This window comes from Gorilla gorilla, chromosome 4 (assembly GCF_029281585.2).
Source record: "Gorilla gorilla gorilla isolate KB3781 chromosome 4, NHGRI_mGorGor1-v2.1_pri, whole genome shotgun sequence".
Classification (NCBI taxonomy): Eukaryota; Metazoa; Chordata; class Mammalia; order Primates; family Hominidae; genus Gorilla; species Gorilla gorilla.
The window spans coordinates 161,046,501-161,068,886 of NC_073228.2; the positions used below are offsets into that span (position 1 = coordinate 161,046,501).

General features: G+C 41.5%; 1 protein-coding gene across 2 annotated transcripts in view; it reads left to right on the top strand.

Annotated features, from left to right (window-relative positions):
* ITK (IL2 inducible T cell kinase) overlaps positions 1-22,386 on the top strand; it is a 74,105-nt gene that overhangs the window by 34,993 nt on the left and 16,726 nt on the right. For both annotated transcript variants that reach the window (XM_004042894.5, XM_055387216.2), the window contains exons 5-9: positions 1,759-1,799; positions 6,754-6,905; positions 12,203-12,268; positions 16,224-16,278; positions 22,011-22,093. In XM_004042894.5, the coding sequence (XP_004042942.3) occupies positions 1,759-1,799; positions 6,754-6,905; positions 12,203-12,268; positions 16,224-16,278; positions 22,011-22,093 (397 nt within the window). The remainder of the gene's footprint in view (positions 1-1,758; positions 1,800-6,753; positions 6,906-12,202; positions 12,269-16,223; positions 16,279-22,010; positions 22,094-22,386) is intronic.

Genomic DNA, 22,386 nt, shown 5'->3' on the forward strand with positions numbered 1-22,386 from the left:
TCCTCACTCTACCCTCTTCTGATTTGGTTAAATAACTTCATGGATCTGAGCTTTGCACAGTTGAGAGCAGAGTTTTCAAGAAGCACACTGCACTGTGAACGCAGCTTATGGTCATCTCCCTGGGTGAAGGCTCACAGGATTCCTGGTACCGAGCACACTGGCAGTGCGGGTCTATGAGCACTGGGCTTTGGATAATCCCTCTGAGCCTCTAAGAGCATTTCCTCATCTGCAATATGGGGATAATGATAATAGGTAGCTATGTGTAAGGCTGGGAGATTCAGTGGTGGTGTGGAAAGCAGTACAGCTGCCAACATTTACAGAGTTCTTGATAAATGGTAATTGTGTCTACTTGTCTTCCTTATTGGTGGATGAAAGAATCTGAGGCTGAGATATAGCCTCAGAACTTGTGTGTGTCTGGGAAGCAGCAGAAGTGGATGAGTAAAAACAGACCCAGCCACACCCAACCCATAGTAACACCCATTTCTGCAACCAGAACTGGCCCTGATCTCCCCACTGTGGGGAGGGAAAGGAAGGAAGGGAAAAGCAAGGCCAGAGGACGAAGAAAGAGAGACCAGTCATAGAATGTCCAGGGCTGGAAGTGGCCAAGGCTCACAGCTAGTATTGGTGAAGCCAGAGTTAGAACACCAGTCTCCCAGCTCCAAGTTGAGTTCTAAATAGGAACCATACTTCCTATTACAGGGGTTTTCCTTCTTCTGTGGTCATTGTATACCCAGGTCACTACCCCAGCCTACTCTTTCTTGCCAAGTCTGCATGGGACTGGGCTCCAGTGTCAATGTGTGACTCTCCTCTACCACATCCCTGATGTGAGCTGTCCAACTTCAAGTCAACCTCATACAGAAATGAGGAACTCATCGCCTACCTATGCAGCCCATTCTCTTCCCATCTCTCGTTATTAAGGACGTCTTTGTATTAGCCTGAAGTCTGTGCAGTGCCTCCCGTACCACAGAGAGCCCCAGACACAGCCACACACCTTTGATTCATTGAGTCCAGGAATGGCCTTTGCAGAGCTACAAAGGAGAAATAGTGAGAGATGCATATGAAGAGATGAGAGGAAGGAGAGAGAGAAAGAGAAAGAGAGAGGAGAAGAGAAGAGAAAGGAGGAAAGAGGGAAGAGAGAGGAGAGCTAAACAGAGGGAGACATGGAAACAGAGATAAGCAGAAAGACAAAGACAGAGAGATGCTGGGGTTGGTATAGTTTGAAAGAGGCAGAAAGAACACATATTCAGACGCCTTAAAGCAACTAAAAGTGGATTCCAGCCCACTCAAAAAGCAGCACAATGACCTCCCACCTCAGCCACCCCCTCCTCAAGCCCACAACCATGTCAGGAAGCTAGTGAGTCACTGTCCCCCTGAGTCACCAATTCCCACTCCTGAACTTAGCAGGTGGCAGAGACATTCCCAGAAGTCTCTATGCCTACAGGGAAGGGTGCAAGTCTAACCCCACTGGCAGGCTTTTCCTGGGAATACAGAGAGAGAGGGCCCCCGAATATGGACTTCTGGAAGCTTCTGGTGTGTACTAGAAAAGGGAATCAGAAACCAGCAGGCCCAAGGAGATAAAAGACAGCTTCTGACAAGGCCAAGTCAGGTTTCACTGTGTCTTATTGCTCCTTCTGGCCCCCTTTCTTCTGTTGTTTTCCCTGGGCCCTTTTTCTCAGAAAAACCCCCTGGCTGCTCACTTCCGGTTGGGTCCATTAGTTTTCATGCTCATTTTTTCTTTTCCTGTTTTTCTCTTTTCAGCTTCAAAGAAGCCTCTTCCTCCTACTCCTGAAGATAACAGGGTGAGTGAGAGCGCTAGCTCTGGGTGCAGGTGGGCCCACAGGCTACCTGATTGGCATGTTCCTATTTGCATGTCCCCCTCTCCCCATATTTTTCAAACCCTGGCTGCATGCAGCAGGCTGTCATGATTCAGCAGAACTCAACACACTGGGTATTTTTGGGCTTGAACTCTCTTGGGGGGTCTCTCCACTTAAAGGACCATTCAGCTGCTAAATCTCCATCTCACTTTATTTATTCAACAAATACTGATATCAAATTGGGTGGCCATTCACCTGACCACTTTGAAGTATAGTAGCAGCTCACTGTACATAAAAGTGTCTGGCATGGTGGCTCGCGTCTGTAATCCCAGCACTTTGGGAGGCCAAAGTGGGAGGATCGCTTGAGCCCAGGAGTTCGAGACCAGCCTGGACAACAAAGTGAGACCCCCCATCTCTAGAAAAAATTTTTAAAAATTAGCTGGTGTGGTGGTGCACACCTGTAGTCGCAGCTACTTAGCAAGCTGAGGTGGGAGGATCATTTGCTCCCAGGAGGTCGAGACTGCAGTGAGCCATGACTGTGTGCCACTGCACTTCAACCCGGGTGACAGAGCAAGACCCCGTCTCCAGAAAAAAAAAAAAAAACAAGGTGCACATCTACTCTTTGCAAGCATTTTGGAGACATACATTTGTTGATATTTTATATATTTCAAAGCACTTCCACCCCTTTATTATCTATTTTAAAACTTACTATCCGTTCTATCCACTTCAGAGGGTTTTAGTTTTATTCTCATTGTAAAGCTTGGGAAATCAAATCCCAAGACAGGTCTTGAGGCTTTTCCAAGGCCATTCAGCAACTTAGTAGGATGCAAGGTTTCTGGCGTGGTGGTCTTTAACTCGAGTGGTGGTTCTCAAAGTATAGACCAGGGACCAGAAGCATCTGCATCACCTGGGAGCATGTTAGAAATACAAATTCTTAGGCCCCACCCCCAGACCTGCTGTGTCCAAAACACTGGGGGAGGGGCCCAGGAATCTGCATTTTAATAAGCCTCCTCACTGATCTATAATATACTGACTTACAAGTCTTAGATGGCATAGTACCTACTCTAGGGCAGCTTATTTTGTTAAGGAGATGAGAAAAAAAAGATGGGGGAAAGGATCATGACCTTTAGGTAGGGAATATGACCCTGACCTTATGATAATATTAACACCAACATCCACTTTTCTTTTCTTTTTTTTTTTTTGAGATAGAGTCTTGCTCTTGTCACCCAGGCTGGAGTGCAATGGCGCGATCTCGGCTCACTGCAACCTCCGCCTCCCAGGTTCAAGCGATTCTCCTGCCTCAGCCTCCCGAGTAGCTGGGATTACAGGCGCTCACCATCATGCCCGGCTAATTTTTGTATTTTTAATAGAGACAGACTTTTACCATGTTGGCCAGGCAGGTCTTGAACTCCTGTCCTCAGGCGATCAACCCAATTCAACCTCCCAAAGTGCTGGAATTACAGGCGTGAGCCACTGTGCCCGACCAATACCCACATTTGAGTACTCGCTCTTCATTCCAGAGCAAGTTCTTTAACAAGAGCTTTCAGATTCCATTTCCTCATGCTTCTTCCTGAAGCATGAGCTCTGCCTTTTTTCCCTTCAGCCAAAATGGTGACATTTCAAAACTGGCAGCGTCCCCATAAAGGAAGCGCTAAATCCTCAAAGCCCCAGCCTGGTGTTTAGATCTGTCATCAGCCTGCTCCCTCACAACAGGAAAGAAATGTACTGAAACTGTAGCAGAGAATGAGCTCTCTCTCCTTTTCTTTCACTGACCTTCTGCAGACTATTTCACCATCCCCTTTGAAGGCCTGGTTCGGAACCCTACTGCCCTCCCTTGCAGACGGTTCCCTCAACAGTCCCGCCTAAACCCACATCTCCCATCTTAAGTGAGGCTGCTCTTGTGTCTTTATTTTTGGTATCAATGAAGGTGAAAGCCAGAAAACACTGCTGGTCCTTCTCTCCCTACACTCTGTATTTGGCTTTTCAGCCTTCTTGGAGGAGCATCGTGGATACTGTTTTGAGTGTTCTGACCACAAAGGTTTTGGAATCATTGTTCTAGTTTCAACCGCATGTCTAAATCCAATGCAACGGTTCTCTTGTCTGAGCCACTTGAAGTCATTTCTCTCCTCACCTTCTTGTTCTGCTGCCTGAGTGGTAATGACATCTCGGGTTGTCATACAGAGAAACTGTTTTTAATCCAGTCTGAGCCAACAGGTCTCATGCTCTATGTGAGAAACACTGTGAGCAGGGCCAGTCCTCTGGGGACTGGCCAGTCCTCCGGGGGTCGGGGGATGGCTATTTTGGTTCAAGATGGAGAATATCCATGGTCAGAGTGAAGGACAATCCTAGGCCTCTTTTGCCTATGGATACAAACAAGGTCGTATGTCACATTGAAGTACAAATTCCGATTCCTCTTGGCCCCCTGCATCCATGGGAACTCAACTCTTCCTCTTACAGTCCCTCCCAGTCAACCCAGGGCTTGCTGAGGGGCCACTAGAATGTGTCTGCATGTGTCCTTTCTTGCTGGCTGCCTACTAAGGCACCCTATCCCTGCCACTGCTACCTGGGCTCTCTGTGAGGGCCCCTCAGCCCCGTGGAGCTCTTCCCACCTGGGGCCAGCAGAGGTCCTGGGGGGTCAGGTTGTGCTGAGGCCTGCAGCAGAGTGGCCAGGAGGCAGGATCCTCATTCCTTTCATGCCTCACCACATCATGGAGGCTCCCAAACAACCCTTCCTGAGCCCACAGACTCAGTTTCTCCAAATGCCATCCCTTGATTTTCTCACTCAAATCTAATGGTTCCCAACCTTATCAAACTCAATGCTGCCTTTTAATGACAGATATTTTGTAAGGCTCCTTTTGTTATCCTGAAAAGAAATTTATAACTAACATAACATATAAATACACAATTTTTTAAAATTAAAGTACTTAATTAAAATTTTTTGTTGCTTTGAGACAGGGTGTCACTCTGTTGCCCAGGCTGGAGTGCAGTGGTGCAATCATAGCTCACTGCACCATCTGTCTCTTGGGCTCAAGCCATCCTCCCTCCTCAGCCTCCGCAGTTGCTGGGACTACAGGCACTTGCCACCACACCTGGCTAACTTTTGTATTAAACATACTTTTTAAAAAGAATCAACAAATATTCTAACTGTAATATTTAAAAAGGAAAGAAAAATAATATATATAACAAAATATGTTTTTCTATATAAATATTGGGACATGACTGCACTGGAAGACAGAATGAAATAGTCGATTTCTTGCACCGGTAGGTAGGATCCCATTGGATTTGGCATCTCGAATGCAACTGATACAAAATGTGGTATTGGGACTCAACTACAGCATTACCACCAGTGATATAATTTTCCAAAATGATGAACAACTCTTAGTAAACTTCTGAACCAAAGCATAGTCTTCCCTCAAAGTACAAGGTAGTTGCATTCTTGGGAAATCCAGTACTTTGGATAGAGTACAGCTAGGATCTAGGCTCAGGATGTTCTTATATAATTACTGTATAAGCTGGTTTCTCACCACATGAATGTTTACCAGGATATTCGAAAGTTGTGGGGAATGTGGGACTCTACAGAGCATTTTGCGTTAAAGGCCTATAGCATACCTCAAACTGTGATGTTCAAAATAACCCCCATATTCCAAGCTTGCATGATTATTAGAAAAAAAAATACATGTCCAGTGTGCCCCTACAGAAAGGTACTATCATAATTTGAGGACCCTGCTCTGACCTTTCTCTTCACAGGTATTAACCAATGAGTTGACCTGCAGTGGGATGAATGCCATAGCTCTGTTTCTTCTTCAAACATCCTTGAACACTATTCCTCCCTCCATAAGCTCTTAGAGCAAAAGCCTCAGGCCATCCACTCTTGTCCATAGCACCCCATTTACACATCCTCACAAGCTCCACAAATATCTAGATTTCAAATTCCAATCTGCAGCCGGGCACAGTGGCTCATTCCTGTACTCCCAGCGTTTTGGGAGGCCGAGGCAGGAGGGTCACTTGAGCCCAGGAGTTTGAGACCAGTCTGGGCAACATAGTGAGACCCTGTCTCTATTTAAAAAAACAAAAAATCCGATCTGGGCTCAGCTGAGATGACATACTACATCAAAATGATGAGACTCTTTTTTCAGCTCCAGTGTTTTTATGCCACCAAATGCTTCAATGTACTCAGAGAACTTGTGACTTCCTAACACTAAACCACATTCTAGTGAGGAACTTAATATTTCCCTACATTTATTCTCACAAAGTCTGCTAACCCATAGCAGGCGTGCCCATCCTGAACTCTGGCGACTGTGCGCTTTGTGGTCTTTTCTTCATGTCCTCAATATGGACATGAAGAAAGGGACTGAGGAACAGAGACATCAGCAATAGAGCCTATAGGAGAAGGAAGGGAGACAAGTGCTAAAGTAGAGAGAGTCTTAGGGCTAATTCAAGTGGTAGATTGGCCAGGTCCATTTCTCCATCTGGGCCTCAGTTTCCTCATCCTAAATGAAAAAGTGTATTAAATGATCTGTTAGAGGAATTCCAGCTCCAATAACCTATGATTCCGTAGATCTAGATAAACCCACAAATCATATTAGTAAAGCACAAACTGAAAGATTTCATGTTGACTGCATCTCCTTTGCCAAGGGCATGATGCATCCAGCAGAGAGGCTGCTGCATATAACATAGTGCAGATAGAGAAACCAGCAGACTTTTGTGAAAATCACGTGGCTGCTTGGAATTCACTGTGGTCAGAATTTACCTCATAGAATGAGCAATGTGATGAATTCCAAGCACTGATATCTTTGTGTCATGTTCAGCGCTGTAACTCTAACTCATAAAGAAAGTCAACCAGAGGAAGGCAGACTGTCTCCCCAGACACCCCGATGAAAGGAGGCATTTTACCTCCTTTTTTATGTCTTTGCTTGGTTTTGTTGTCTCTCTTCCCCAGCGACCACTTTGGGAACCTGAAGAAACTGTGGTCATTGCCTTATATGACTACCAAACCAATGATCCTCAGGAACTCGCACTGCGGCGCAACGAAGAGTACTGCCTGCTGGACAGTTCTGAGATTCACTGGTGGAGAGTCCAGGACAGGAATGGGTAAGTCATCTTTGTGGCTGCTGTCCCCGTGTTTGAGGTGTGGTGCGAACAAATAAAATACCAGGATGATTTGTCCTATCTCCCACAGTGTGACCACAGCACTGAGGTGGGAGAAGAGAGCAGAGGCAGAAGGAAGAGGGAGGAAGAGGAAGTAGTTGAGGCTCATTTTTCCTCTTCTCAGAAGTGGCTCTGAGGCAGTCACTTGCTATGCTTGCTCCCTGCACCCCATCTCAGGCACTCCAGACCCAAACTCATCTAAAAAACCCCCTGGATTTTTCCACTGACATCTACAATTTGGGAGCTTGGCAATTTGTTCTGCAAAGTGCTATTGTTCCTGTTAAGTGAGGCTGAAGGTACATCCCATTAGGAAGTGCTTATTTTTGGTGAAAAGAAAAGGTGTGTATGGAGATGGTACAGATTGATAGTTATGTTAGGACGCATCAGAAAGAAGATACTAAAGATTTAGTTACAATCGCAGTCATTGAACTAGCCATCCACATGACTCAGGGAGAAAATAAGGTTGTACAAATACCACTTTCCCACTATGCAACTTTTGAATGAAAAAAATACCGAGCATGAGGTTCACACTGCCTTTTAAGGTTTTATTTTTTTTCCTCTTAATATATCCGATGTATTAACCCATGCTCTGGAATATTTTCCAGAATCTGAGTTCAATAGTTGCTTCAATCCAGCCATAAATGTACTCTAAATTGCAAATTCCCTTGTTGAACACTTAGGTTATCTCCAATATTTTGCAAATATTAACAACACTGCAACGAACATCTTTGTATATTAATATTAAGGGTGTAAATGTTTTCAAGGTATGAGGTTATTATTAATTTTAAAATATGAAAAAAGAAAACTGTCCTTGCAACATATAGATCATTTATGTCAACATTTTGCTTAACTAACAGTAGAGAGAAATATACACAAAAAATAAGCCACCCTCCATTTGCCCCCATGTCAAGTCCAAAAGTAATCACTATTCGGCCGGGTGCGCTGGCTCACGCCTGTAATCCCAGCAGTTTGGGAGGCCAAGGCGAGTGCATCACTTGAGGCCAGGAGTTTGAGACCAGCCTGGCCAACATGGTGAAACCCTGTCTCTACTAAAAATACAAAAATTAGCATGGTGTGGTGGCTCAAGCCTGTAATCCCAGCTACTCCACTGGCTGAAGCATGAAAATCACTTGAACCCAGGAGGGAGAGGTTGCAGTGAGCCAAGATGGTGCCACTTCACTCCAGCCTGAGCAACAGAGCAAGACTCTGTCTCAAAAAAAAAAAAAAAAAAAAAGTGATCACTATTAATACCTTCTTGTGTATCATAAATAAAAGTTATACCTATGCAAATGCATCCTTTTTTCACTTGTACCAAGTGGATCCATTCTGTTCTGCATCTTGCTTTTAATTTTTAATGATATTAATACACATTGAAGATCTTTTCATACCAGCACATGCAAATCTACCTCATTTTTAAAATAGTTGCATGGGCCGGCCACAGTGGGTCACGCCTGTAATCCCAGCACTTTGATTGGGAGGCCAAGGCAGGCTGATCACCTGAGGTCAGGAGTTCAAGACCAACCTGGCCAACATGGTGAAACCCCATCTCTACTAAAAATACAAAAAATTAGCTGGGTGTGGTGACAGGCGCCTGTGATTCCAGCTACTCGGGAGGCTGGGGCAGGAGAATTGCTTGAACCTGGGAGGTGGAGGTTGCAGTCGGCCAAGCTCACACCACTGCACTCCAGCCTGGGAGACAGAACGAGAATCCATCTCAAAAATAATAATAATAATAATAATAATTGCACAATCTTAGAATGTATGATTGTATTATAAGTATTTAAATAATCCTTTATGGTGGGACATTTAGTTGCCAGTTTATTTGTTTCCTCTGCTGTTTCAAACAAGGCTTTAATGAAGATCTTGTATTCATGTGTCTTGGCCATCTTTGGAATACAAACATATATATATAATATATATTTATCACATTAGTTTTCCTTTTCTTTTTTTTGAGACAGGGTCTTGCTCTGTCACCCAGGTTGGAGCACAGTGGCACTCTCACAGTTCACTGCAGCGTTGACCTCTCAGGCTCAAGTGATCCTCCCGTCTCAGACCCTTACAGAGCTGAGACTATAGGCATGCACCACCATGCCCAGATAATTTTTAAATTTTTTGTAGAAATGGGGTCTCATTATGTTGCCCGGGCTTGTCTCAAACTACTGTACTCAAGAAATTCTCCCGCTTTGGCCTCCCAAAGTAGTTGGGATTACAGGCATGAGCCACCATACCTGGCCTATATGTCACATTTCTAACTGTGCAACAGTTAAGTCAGAGTATGTGATATCTTAATTTTGCCACATAATTTCCTCACAAAGCTTGCCAAATTTACCTTCCTGCTAACAGAGTTATGGAAGTGCCAAGACTGGGTATCATTGAACTTTTAAAAAAAGCCAATCTGATGGGTTAAAAAAAAAAAAGAGGGGCACAAATATCTTTAAGGATAAGACTTTACCCTTTACATACACCAGAATTTACATTTTCAAGGTGCCTTCTCTTTAAGTAGGCTTATCAACCCCATTAATGGGGGAGGAAAGACAGAAGTGAGACAGGGTAAAACGTGATGAGATTCAGAACCATGGTTTGAGAGGCAGTGTAGTTTGCTAGCTAAGAACAGACCCCAACTCCGCTCATCTGGAACCTCCCTTTCTAGTTGATTCATGAAGACAATGGAGCTGGTCACATCACCTTCTCTCTGTCCATTATAGACAGGCCCATATCCGAAATAGGTTCAAGACTGTCTACAGGGTCTACAAACACCGAAGGGACCTAGAAATTCATTAGTTCAATCAACTGACTTTACTTAGCACACCTAATGTACCAGGAAATTTCTTCTCCTAGGTCTTACTTCCCCAAATGACAGTTAAACCCTTCATTTGGTGACCTGTGGAAAGGCTTAACTATGCCCTTCAAAGGGCATCAAAGAGGACACCCCAGCAGCAAGTCAGCATTATGGGAATTTCCCCAGTTTGCTTTGTGATAGTGTGGTATAGTGGAAAGCACACAAGATGGGGAGAAAGAGGACTTGGACTTTATCAGCTACTCTTGTCATATGTAGCTGAGGATTCACAGATGACCATGTCATATGTGTGACCATGTCATTCACAGATGACCAAGTCACTTTTCCTCTGCGAATCCATTTCCTGAACTGTAAAATGCAGATGATAATGTCAGCTTTGTCTACGTCACAGTGTTGAGAAAATCAATGGGATAATGGAAGTGAAAGAGCTTTGGAAATTCTACATATCCACATACAACTATGAGAGTTACCATTTGTATAGATGACCCAGCTTTGGGTGGCATATTATATTCAAAAGCAAAATATTATTTGATCCATTAATATAATTGTAAAAGTATAGTATGGCAAAAGTAGACATAATTAAGGGGATTCCAAGAGTGATACAGAAGGAATGGCAAATTTCAGAATAAGCTGACTTTCTTCCGTTGGAATGGCTGCCTTGAGCACTGTATGAAGGATGATTCTGAGGGCAGATGTCCAATTCTCCAAAGAAAGTATGCCATGATTGATTAGCAATGTCTGCCAGAGGAGTAAAATATAAGATGATCATCCTGTATTTGGCATCTACAGTCTTGATTTCTTCACTCTTCACAACTCTGCACTGATTACACATTTCCCATAAACGTAATCACTAGATTGAAAATTGGCCTTATTATAAGAAAATTAAAACATGTTATGGAATAAAGAGCAATAAACTATCAGGCATCTTTTTTCGTTTCGTTTTTTTTTTTTGTTTTTTTGAGACAGAGTCTTGCTCTGTCACCCAGGCCGGAGTGCAGTGGCACGATCTCGGCTCATGGCAACCTCCACACCACCGCCCCCACCCGCCACCACCCAGGTTAAGCGAGTCTCATGCCTCAGCCTCCCAAGTAGCTGAGACTACAGGTGCATGCCACCACACCTGGCTAATTTTTATATATTTTCTAGAGACAGGGTTTCACCATGTTGCCCAGGTTTGTCTCAAACTCCTGAGCTCAAGTGATCCACCCACCTCAGCCTCCCAAAGTACTAGGATTACAGGCGTGAGCCACCACACCCAGCCTATCAGCCATCTTTTTACAGATTGACAGAGTATGGAGTATCTACTTAAACTAGATTTTAAGTATAATCTAGTTTAAGCCCTTCATTTGACAGGTATAAAGTCAGAGGTCCAGAGAGTAGAAGGGATGCCGCTTTCACCCTGTGGTATTAAATGAGATAATGAGTGTGAAAGTGCATTGAAAACTACAAAGTTGTACACAAATGTAAAGAAGTTTGATATTCTTATTTTGTTTATTATGTTTTTTGTTTATGCACAATTATTAATTCTTGCTCAAAAGTGACTCCTGATCCCCAAATCTAGCCTGGCTTTATCCTTTTTTCTCTTGTTTATACCATTCATATCTGAAGAAGCTCAATTAGGGAGGCCTTAAATTAAAAAGCTTACAATGCCAACTGGTAGTGTCTTTTAGAATCTGTGGTTGGAAAGTCATCTTTTATATTTTAATTATTTTGGTTTCCTGACTATAAAATGATAGTACTAAAGTGGAAAAAATGTTGATTATCACACAAAAATGTTCCCTTATAGAAAATAGACACTGAATATTAATCTTTTTTTCCAGTAGAGGAAATTTCACAATGAGGAGAACAGCAAACAGAGCTTTTTAAGTAAAATCGCCACTTCTTTTTTTTTATTATGTTTCATATTTTAGTAGTGAAATCAACCTGCCTTTAACAGACAAGTTGCTATTATTTTTTACCAATTCTTTTTTTTTTTTTTTTTTTTTTTTTTGAGACAGCGTCTCGCTCTGTTGCCCAGGCTGGAGAGCAGTGGCACGATCTCGGCTCACTGCACCCTCCACCTCCTGGGTTCAAGCAATTCTTGTGCCTCAGCCTCCCGAGTAGCTGGGACTACAGGCATGTACCACCACACCTAGCTAATTTTTTTTTTTTTTTTTTTTTGTAGTTTTAGTAGAGATAGGGTTTCAGTATATTGGCCAGACTGGTCTCGAACTCTTGACCTCGTGATCCACCTGCCTCAGCCTCCAAAAGTGCTGGGATTACAGGCACGAGCCACCGCCCCCGGCCTACCAATTCTTGTATTCTAAACTTTAAAATGTCTTATCGCAAATGCCAAATAATGTGATATTCCCCAATCTTTAAATGACTTTTAATGGATTAAACCTATAAAATGATATAAAACTTAGTTCTATGTAAGTCTAAACATTAATTTTCCTTTTAACAGGCATGAAGGATATGTACCAAGCAGTTATCTGGTGGAAAAATCTCCAAATAATCTGGAAACCCATGAGTAAGATATTTTATTTGTTTTTGGAAAATACAGTCCTAAGAAATCCTCCTTAAGTTAGGAATAAATTATTGGTTGACTGTAAAAATACCAGATGATCCCTACTGCAACAGCAATGTTCACACATACCATCCAGCTCTTGATACCTAAATAAGGCTTTCCACTAAAAAAACCAGGACTTTCTGGAGAAAAGGCTTGGGGTAGGGATAGAACAAAAAGGAACTTGAAACATCTTTTTGTGCCAGAAAGTAAAGAAGTACTTAAAAAGAAATTTTTCTTTTTTAATTTTTTTTTTTTGAGACAGGGTCTCACTGTCACCCAGGCTGGAGTGCAGTAGTGTGGTCTCGGCTCATCGCAACCTCAACCTACTGGGCTCAAGCAATCCTCAGCCTCCCAAGTAGCTGGAACTACAGGCACATGCCACCATGTCCAGCTAATTTGCAAATTTTTTGTAGAGACAGGATCTCACTAGGTTGCCCAGGCTGGTCTTTAACTTCCGGGCTCTAGTGATCCTCCCATTATGGCCTCCCAAACTGCTGGGATCACAGGTATGAACCGCTGTGCCCAGCCAAAAAGATGTGGGCATGTCAAATGAGCACAGAAGTTGGCTCTAACAGGCTCCATTTGATGAAATCTGGGACAATTTGAGTATCAACACAAATAATGACTATTAAAATAAGTAATAGACTACAAACCATTGAATAATATAAGAATCTGTAATAAATAGACTGATAGATAAATAAAGAAGTAAATAAATAAAATGGAAAGGGTTTTTTCTTATAGTAGAATGCCAACTAATGAATGATAAAGTTTAAAAATCATCATTTTGTAACCCAGAGTATCAACTGATTCAGGCAAGAATCCTCAATGAATGTCACCACTAGCAGGTTAAAGTTTGATGAGCTATGGCATATTTACATAGTCTCAAAGTATCTCCTCAGAAATCACTTGTAATTACAAAGTGGAGGTAACTAGTAGGCCCATCTTAAACAATCAATCCAAATGCACATAAATAATGGAGCAAAAAGATATCTTGTGTCCCCTTATGTGATGCACTGAGAAGGGCACACATCACTTCCGTGACATTCCTGCTCAAAAAATGCACAACATGAATTTATTTATGAGGATATATTCATAAGGATATATTAGACAAATCCAAATTAGGGAATATTCTCTAAAATTAATGTCCTGTGCTCTTCAAAAAAAATGTTAATATCATGAAAGACACAACAGGCTAAGAAATTGGTCCACATTAAAAAAGACGAAAGAGGTCGGGCACAGTGGCCCACGCCTATAGTCTCAACACTTTGGGAGGTCGAGGCAGGTGGATCACCTGAGATCAGGAGTTTGAGACCAGCCTGACCAACATGGTGAAACCACCGTCTCTACTAAAAATACAGAATTAACCGGGCGTGATGGCACACGCCTGTAGTCCCAGATACTTGGGAGGCTGAGGCAGGAGAATTGCTTGAACCCAGGAGGCAGAGGTTGCTGTGAGCCAAGATTGCACCATTGCACTCCAGCCTGGGCAACAAGAGCGAAACTCCATCTCAGAAAAAATAATAGTAATAGATTAAAGAGACATGGTAACTAAATACAGTGGTGATCCTGGGCTGGATCTTGACCCATACGAAAAAAAATTTTTTGTTATAATATACATTATTGGGACAACCGATACAATTTGAATAAGATCTGCAGTTAAGTAATAGCGTTATGTAGATCTTAAATCTCATGACTTCGGTAATTGTACTGTGGTTAGATCAGTGTATACTCTGTGTCTTAGGAAATAGACACAGAAGTACTTAGGAATAAAAGTCAATTCTCAAATAGTTCGGAAGAAAAGTCAATCTATGTCTATCTAAAGGGAATAGTAAAGCAAATGTATAAAATATCAGCAATTGGCTCCTCTGGGTTATGTGTATATGATGGTTCTTTTACACTATTTTACAGCTTTTCTGTAAGTTTGAAATTATTTAAAAATTTTAAAAAATTAATTACTCACTAAATATAAGATACCAGGCCTAAACAATAAAGCTAATGAGGACACCTATTAATGCATTAGGGTTCTTAATTCAAATGTGTTCGGGTTATTTGTTGCTGAAATTCTAGTAGATTCTTTAGTGAAGAACCGTCATTTTCTGGAGTCTCTCAACCTGGTTTGTTTTGATCAAGTATGTGTGAGTAGCCCTTCCCTCAGTGAACAGAAGAGTCATCAGTTCTAAGAATTTTTGAGCTGAAATAAAACATATAGGGTATATGCTTAAATAAAATAAAAAATATTTATAGGTAATACCTTTGAAGAAAAAACAATAAGCATTTATTTCAAATGACCACTAGGCTATGTAGTTTTGTTTGTTCAACTTTGCTTTTAATCAGAATCTCTTTGTTTATGATCAAAGGAGCAAACTCAAAATTCCAGCAGGATAAGCAATAGGAAATGGTGAGGTCTGGAGCAAATAAAAAAAGTCATTCACCCACCTAAAGGTATTTTAAGCCGTTTTAAAAATAAAACACTATACCATGCAAACAAAACAATCTAGTTATACTGTGCACTTTCAGTTTGCATTCTCCAGATTATGAATCTCAGCTGGAAAATAACATGACTTACAAGCAAACATTCAGATATTTAGTATATAACTGGATATATGAAAGATTCCAGTATGATAACTTTTTATTCGTGAGCTTACTGTTGTCTAGTTTCAGGTGAGATCCGCCTAAGTACTTAAAAATGTACCACCTGGTAACATAGTCATGGGTTGGTAAATTGAATGGATTCAGGTCTCCTGCCTTGGTTTGCAGCCATGACCTTGGGCAAGTTACCTCACCCTATTTGAGTTCTGATCCCTTCTCCATAAAATGAAGGCTCAGACAAGATGAAGGAAAGCAAATCATGACTCTCTTCCTGGCATTCCCTTCCCATGCACTGAACTCAGGCAGACATCACCCTTTGATAGTGAAGCTATTTACCCACCATGCTGGAGCTCTAGGCAGCCACAACTATCGCTGATGGCTTGTGTGTGAGATGAAGCCTATATTTTCCCAATCCTTGATTAGATAATCTCTAAGAGCCCATGTTGGTGTCATGTACTGTTTTGTCTTATAATGTTCAAAACCTCTAACGAATCCATGAATTCCTTTAGTCATGGCTACTCTCAAGTAGCCAAACAAGTTTGTTAAGTGGTATTCCTTCCCTACCCAGAACTTCTCTCCTCCTGCATTTATTAATTTTCAAAACTGATTATTAACCAATGATCAGTCTGCCTCCTCTTACCTAAAAAGCAGCCAGAGAGGTTAGGATGTGGCTCAAATATTGTTAACAACATAAAAAAAAAACTTCATCCCTAAAAATCATTTATATTCTTCTTTACCATTTTATAGTTGTTTTTCACCAGACAACCAAATTATAAAAATAATGCAATTACTTGGCAGAATGTCTGGAAGAGCAGTCTTAAAGAGGAAAATACTACAGTTGTTTTAAAAGGATATTTGCTAAACTTTCAAACTGGTGTTACAATTTTATAGCTGCACTAGCACCCTCCTGCTTATAACGAACTGTCTACTGACTTATGAAATGAAGAGGAAAATTAATGTTTTCTAAAACTTTATTTTAGAAAATTTCCAATGTATACAAAAGTAAAGATAATAATATAATGAATATCCATGTTCCCCAAACCTAGCATCAACAATGATCAATATTTTGCCAATTCTGTTTCATATGTTTCTTTCCAATTAAACATTTTAATACCTGGAAATGAATCATGCATTTGCTTTTGAGTTTAAACGCACTGGTAGAAACATATGTGTGCAGGCTTGTTAAATAAATAAAATACACTTAAAATTTTTTTAAAGCACTGGTAGAAATAGAAAGTGACCATATGATTTTCTAGCATTGTCTTTTATAAGTAAATAATGAAACTTTAAAATATGTCATTGACATATGACTTTTCCTTGCTTTCAGGTGGTACAATAAGAGTATCAGCCGAGACAAAGCTGAAAAACTTCTTTTGGACACAGTAAGTCTCCTTAACCTGTCTTTTGACATAAAATAAAATGAATTAAGTGCAGTGTCTCATGCCTGGAATCCCAGCGATTTGGCAGTCCAGCGTGGGAGGACCACTTGAGCCCAGGAGTTCAAGGTTACAGTGAGCTATCACTGTACCACTGCACTTCAGCCTGGGCAAGATCAAGACGCTGTCAAAAGAAGAAAGGGAGGAAGGGAGAGAGGGAGGGAAGAAAGGTAAAAAGGAAAGAAAGAAAGAATTGTACTGTTTTTTCAGCTTTGCTGTGTTTTATGCCAATGCAGTGGGTTAACATGTTGGATTAAAGATAGTTTTCATGTCTGGTGAAAATATTCTGGGAATTTACAGGACTAGCAAACCACAGGATAAGAAACCTGGGCTTGACATTGACATGGAGACATCACCACCGCTGCAGCAGTCTTTGTGAGTGGTGATGGCTGGCCATGGGGTGCCATCAGGGCTGGTCAGTCATGCCTTCTTCTCGGTGTGGGTCAGAGGTGCCTGTGACTCTGATTCGGCCTGACTCAGCTGTGAGTCCAGAGGAAACATAGCACTTGTTTTAACTTACATTTCATCAACAGTTATCCTCTAAAGCCATGCAGTGTGCATAGCAGGACCAATTTTACTCAGGGATGTCAAGATTAAGGGCGAAAGGGAAGAGAAAAGTAGAAAACACGGTATGGTGGGGCAGGTACTGGGCTCTAGTTCCTGTTATGTCACCAACTCAGTGGGTGACTTTGGGGACCTCTCTTCTTCCTTCTGGGCCTCGGTTTCTCAGTGAGTAGAAGGGGAGAATTGGATTAAGTCAGGGATCACAGTTACCCAGCCCTCATCCTGCCACTTTCTGCTCCTTGTCCTGTGACCAACACAGCTGATCACAGTCCACGGCATTGGGACTTTATTGGGAAACAAGACAAATGCAGAAAAAAGAGCAAGCGAATAATCTAAAATAAACTAAGGTAAACTCCAGAGGAGTTGGGAAAGATTCCATGAAGGAAAAGAAGTTGAGCTGAGTCCTTGCTGAACTCTGGTCTCTCCTTGGCTCTACATCAACTCAGCACTTAATTATTTCCTGTGGGTTCCCCAAAAAAACACACATTAGAATTGCTGGGAAATGTTCAAAAATACAGATTCCCAGGTCCCACCCCAGAGCCACAGAATCAGAGTCTCCAGTGTTAGTTCCCAGGAATCTATACTTTCTCAAGTTAAATTTACAATGCAAATGTAGCCAACTCAAACCTGGCACCGCCAGGCTGTGTTATTGGATAACAAAGTAGAACTTGATTAATATGAACTAATTGAGTGGAGTGCAAAATTAGCTAAAACTCTGAATTACACTGTGTTTAAACAAGTGTAGTTTTGTTATATTAATCACACATCGGTTAATGACGTCTATGGAGCACTTCAAACAGCCCACATTAATGACTTCTAAAAGATGATTCCTGTATTACAGCAGTTCTTGTGAGGTGCTAAGTGCTAAGTACATTTTGCTTGCTCTGGCAGTTGAAACATTCCTCCTTACTGATACATATATATATATATATATATATATATATATATATATATATATATATATTTTTTTTTTTTTTTTTTTTTTTTTTTTTTGAGACAGAGTCTCCCTCTGTCACCCAGGCTAGCGTGTAGTGGCATGATCTCGGCTCACTGCAACCTCCACTGCCTGGGTTCAAGTGATTCTCCTGCCTCAGCCTCCTAAGTAGCTGGGATTACAGGCATGTGCCATCACACCTAACTAATTTTTGTATGTTTACTAGAGATGGGGTGTTGCCCTGTTGGCCAGACTGGTCTGGAAACTCCTGACCTCAGGTGATCCACCTGCCTTGGCTTCCCAAAGTGCTGGGATTACAGGCATGAGCCACCACGCCCAGCCTCCTTACTAATATTTTGAGCTACTTTACCAAATTCTCTTCTCCTCCTTAGGTAAATATGAAGGCAAACTTCAATGGGTCCCTGTCAGACTCAGCCCAGATTCTGGATAGAATTGAATGACATTTTCTTGCTATTTTTCACTTTTTTTGTATGCTGTTTTTAAAACAATAGCTGTATTATTTCTAGGTGTATTTAGAGTCTTTTTATCTAATAAGTATAGGACCTTTAAGAGATGAATTGCTGCATAGTATTCCATGGCGTATATGTGCCACATTTTCTTTGTCCAGTCTATCATTGATGGGAATTTGGGTTGATAAAAGGATGAGTTCATGTCCTTTGCAGGGACATGGATAAAGCTGGAAAACATCATTCTCAGCAAACTAACACAGGAATAGAAAACCAAACACTGCATGTTCTCACTCATAAGTGGGAGATGAACAACGAGAACACATGGACACATCACACACCAGGAACATGGATACATCACACACCAGGGTCTGTCAGTGGGTGGGGGGCTAGGGGAGAGATAGGATTAGGAGAAATACCTAATGTAGATGACAGGTTTATGGGTGCAGCAAACCACCATGGCACATGTATACCCATGTAACAAACCTTCATGTTCTGCACATGTACCCCAGAACTTCAAGTATAATAATAATAAAAAAAGAGATGAATTGATTCATTACACCTTTTTATGAACTAAAACTCCTGGTGTACTGCCCCATACATATTTCGCCACTAGACTATAAACAATTTATCTTGTTCCTGCTGTACTTAGGCACCCAAAAGTGTATCTAGCACCTTGTAGTTGTTCAATAAATATTTGTTGAATGAATGAATGAATACATTGAAGGCTTAATAAATGTTTTTAAACTAACAACTCCACTTAAGGGGGACCTGGGTGATCATAAGCATCACTGCAGGAGCTTTTTGAAAATACAAATTCCTGGACTCCAGGCCTATTCAGTCAGAACCTCAAGAGGTGGCACCCAAGTTATTCTGGGACTTACCCGCATTTGGGAGCCACTAAAAAGCATCTCCTAATGTGCCATATCAGTTCTTCCAATGTTGCCTCCTCCCAGAAGTCTCTCATGCCTTCCCTCGCCCTAGCTATGGAACGTGGTTTTTCTTGCCTTTGAACCTTTTTGGGTCAAATGTTATTATCAGTATTATTACTTCTCCAGTGGCTCTGTTCTCACTCTGCCTCCAATCTCAGCAGTTTCTCTTCTGTCTTTACCCATCTAGGTAGATGGTAAATTCCTTGCAAGCGGGTAACTCACTTAGAACACCTTACAACATCTCACACATAGGGTGACCTGAAGTTCAGACATTCTAAAGTGTCATTGAAGACTCAATGTTGACTTAATAATTGGTTTGTTTCAAGAGAAGAAAAGCACTACCTCCAGAATGAAAGATGGCTGTATTTCAGAGACACTCTTAAAGTATAATGCAGCGTAACAAGACTATGAATTATCAGTCCATCTTTTCACAATAACTTACCCTGTGTGTTGAGATTATCTTCTGAAAGGTCACCTTCAAATTATATGAACAGAAAGAAAGAAAAATACTCCTAACACAACCAACATGTCTCAGATGGAGACTGACAATGGAATAATTACTTCCAATAAGTAGCAAACATAGCATGTGATAATAATGGCCAATAATAACTCTAATAGTTCTTGTCCTAGTATTGTATTCCAGGAGCAATTCTAGGCACATTACCTTAGTTCTCCCAACAACCTTCCAAAGGTCATTTTACAGATGAGGAAACTGAAGCTCATACAGTTACTCATCTTTATAAGTTCCTTTTAAGGCCAGGCGAGGTGGCTCATGCTTGTAATCCCAGCACTTTGGGAGGCCGAGGCAGGCGGATCACTGGAGGTCAGGAGTTCAAGACCAGCCTGGCCAACATAGCGAAACCTCATCTCTACTAAAAATACAAAAAATTAGCCAGGTGTGGTGGCGGGCACCTGTAATCCCAGCTACTCGGGAGGCTGAAGCAAGACAGTCACTTGAACCCAGGAAGTGGAGGTTGCAGTGAACTGAGATTGCGCAACTGCACTCCAGCCTGGGTGACAGAATGAGACTCCATCTCAAAAAAAAAAAAAAAAAAAAAAAATCCTTTTAAACCCAGAGATTCTGGAATTCAAACAAATAGCATGGGCCACTGTCTGTGTGTGTACACAGATATGTGCCCACAGGCAAACCATCATTTTAGTTGTGGGATAGAAGGATTTGTGTTGTTGTAGTTTCTATATACTTTGTTCCTTATACTCCAAGTGTATGCCCTCCACACAAGGATCTTGTCTAACTCTGACCTTTACTTAGGGCCCTCATTGTGACTAAGTTAAGTGAATCATAATATTTGGCTTAACAAATGTTACCAGCGCAAATTTACAGCGGGGTAGGAACAGAGTGTTAGATATGAAGTACTTAAAATAGACTTCAGATTTTTTAATTTCCACCAAGAATGAATAAAATGGTATGTCCATTTATTGGGGCTTATTTCATCAGTGCTGGCAAAACTGTCAGAGTGGCGAAAGTTACATTCTCAGGGCACTCCCTTCTTCCCACCTCTCTCATGAAACCAGGAGCTTAATGTTCTTTTTCCTTCTGCCCTGCAGCCAAATTCTCATTCTGGAAAGGGCCTAAGAAATATATTATCATTAAGAGAATCCTTATACACTGTTGGTAGGAATGTTCATTAGTTCAGCCCCTGTGGAAAGCAGTTTGGTGATTTCTCAAAGAACTAAAAATAAAATTATTATTCAACCCAGCAATCCTATTACAGGGTATATACCCAAAGGATAATAAATTATTCTACCTGAAAGACACCTGCACTATTCATAATAGCAAAGACATGGAATCAACCTAGGTGCCTATCAACAGTGGATTGGATAAAGAAAATTTGGCACATGTACACCGTGGGGTAATATGCAGCCCTGAAAAAGAACAAAATTGTGCATTTTGCAGCAACATAGATGCACCTGGAGGAATTATCCTAAGTGAATTAACACAAAAATGGAAAACCAAACACCACATGTTCTCACTTATAAGTGAGAGCTAAACAGACATCAAGATAGGAACAATAGACAGTGGGGACTCCAAAAGTTGGAAGGAAGGGAGAGTGGCAAGGATAGAAAAACTACCTATTGGGTAATATGTTCACTATCTAGCAAATGGGTTCAATAGAAACCCAAATCTCAGCAACACACAATATTTCCATGTAACAAACCTGCACACATACTCCCTGAATCTAAAAAATTTTTAAAAGTTATATATTCCCATTAAGACACTGATGAAGTTTTCAGGACAGTTTTGTGCCTTTGTAGGGAAATGGAGAAGCAGCTTCTAACATTCTTTGAAAGGAGGCATCCTGGAGTAGTAGACCAAGGCTGGGCTTTGCTCACATACCAGAGTTCAAATCCCAATTCTGTCACTTTCTAGTTGTGGGTCGTGGGAATGCCAGTTAAGCTCTCTGGCACTCAGTGTCATTGGCGGTTAAGGATACCAATATCCAGATGGCAATATTGTGGTAAGAGTTGGAAAATATCTGTAAAGAGTCTGATACATGGGGAGCTCTAAAAGGGCAGAGCTTATGTCTCTGTCTCCATTCATGGTTCATGTCAGCACGAGAACAGTCTGGGATCCATGTAGGAGACCAAGAAATATCTACGGAAGGACAGGAGTAAATGAAAAGGTAGCCATTCTTACTGAAATCTGCTCAACGCCAAGTGGGCCTACAGTATTTCCTCCTTCTGTGGGCAAGAAAGTGGAGCTGGAGGCATAAGCCTGGTTTCCTGAGATCACTAACTTTCCATTCTTTCTAACCATTCCAGGGCAAAGAAGGAGCCTTCATGGTAAGGGATTCCAGGACTGCAGGAACATACACTGTGTCTGTTTTCACCAAGGCTGTTGTAAGGTATGGAGCTAAGTCTGCTCAGCAAAGTGGAGAGAAACACTTCTGAAGTGTGTGAGCACTGGGGTACAGACAACAAAGTTAGTGCAAGAGGTAGAGGCTCACTAGAAATGGTCTGTTTTCCCTCTTTACTCCGAGAAAACCAAAGCCATGGAGATCAAGGATAGAACTTAAGAGATTTACAAAGTGACAGACCTGGGAGGGGATGCCAGGTCCTCTTTCAATTAGCATCTCCAATTTTAGAGTTCTAAAGACATAAAATACTTGGCACTGTATTGGATGAGTATATAATTTAA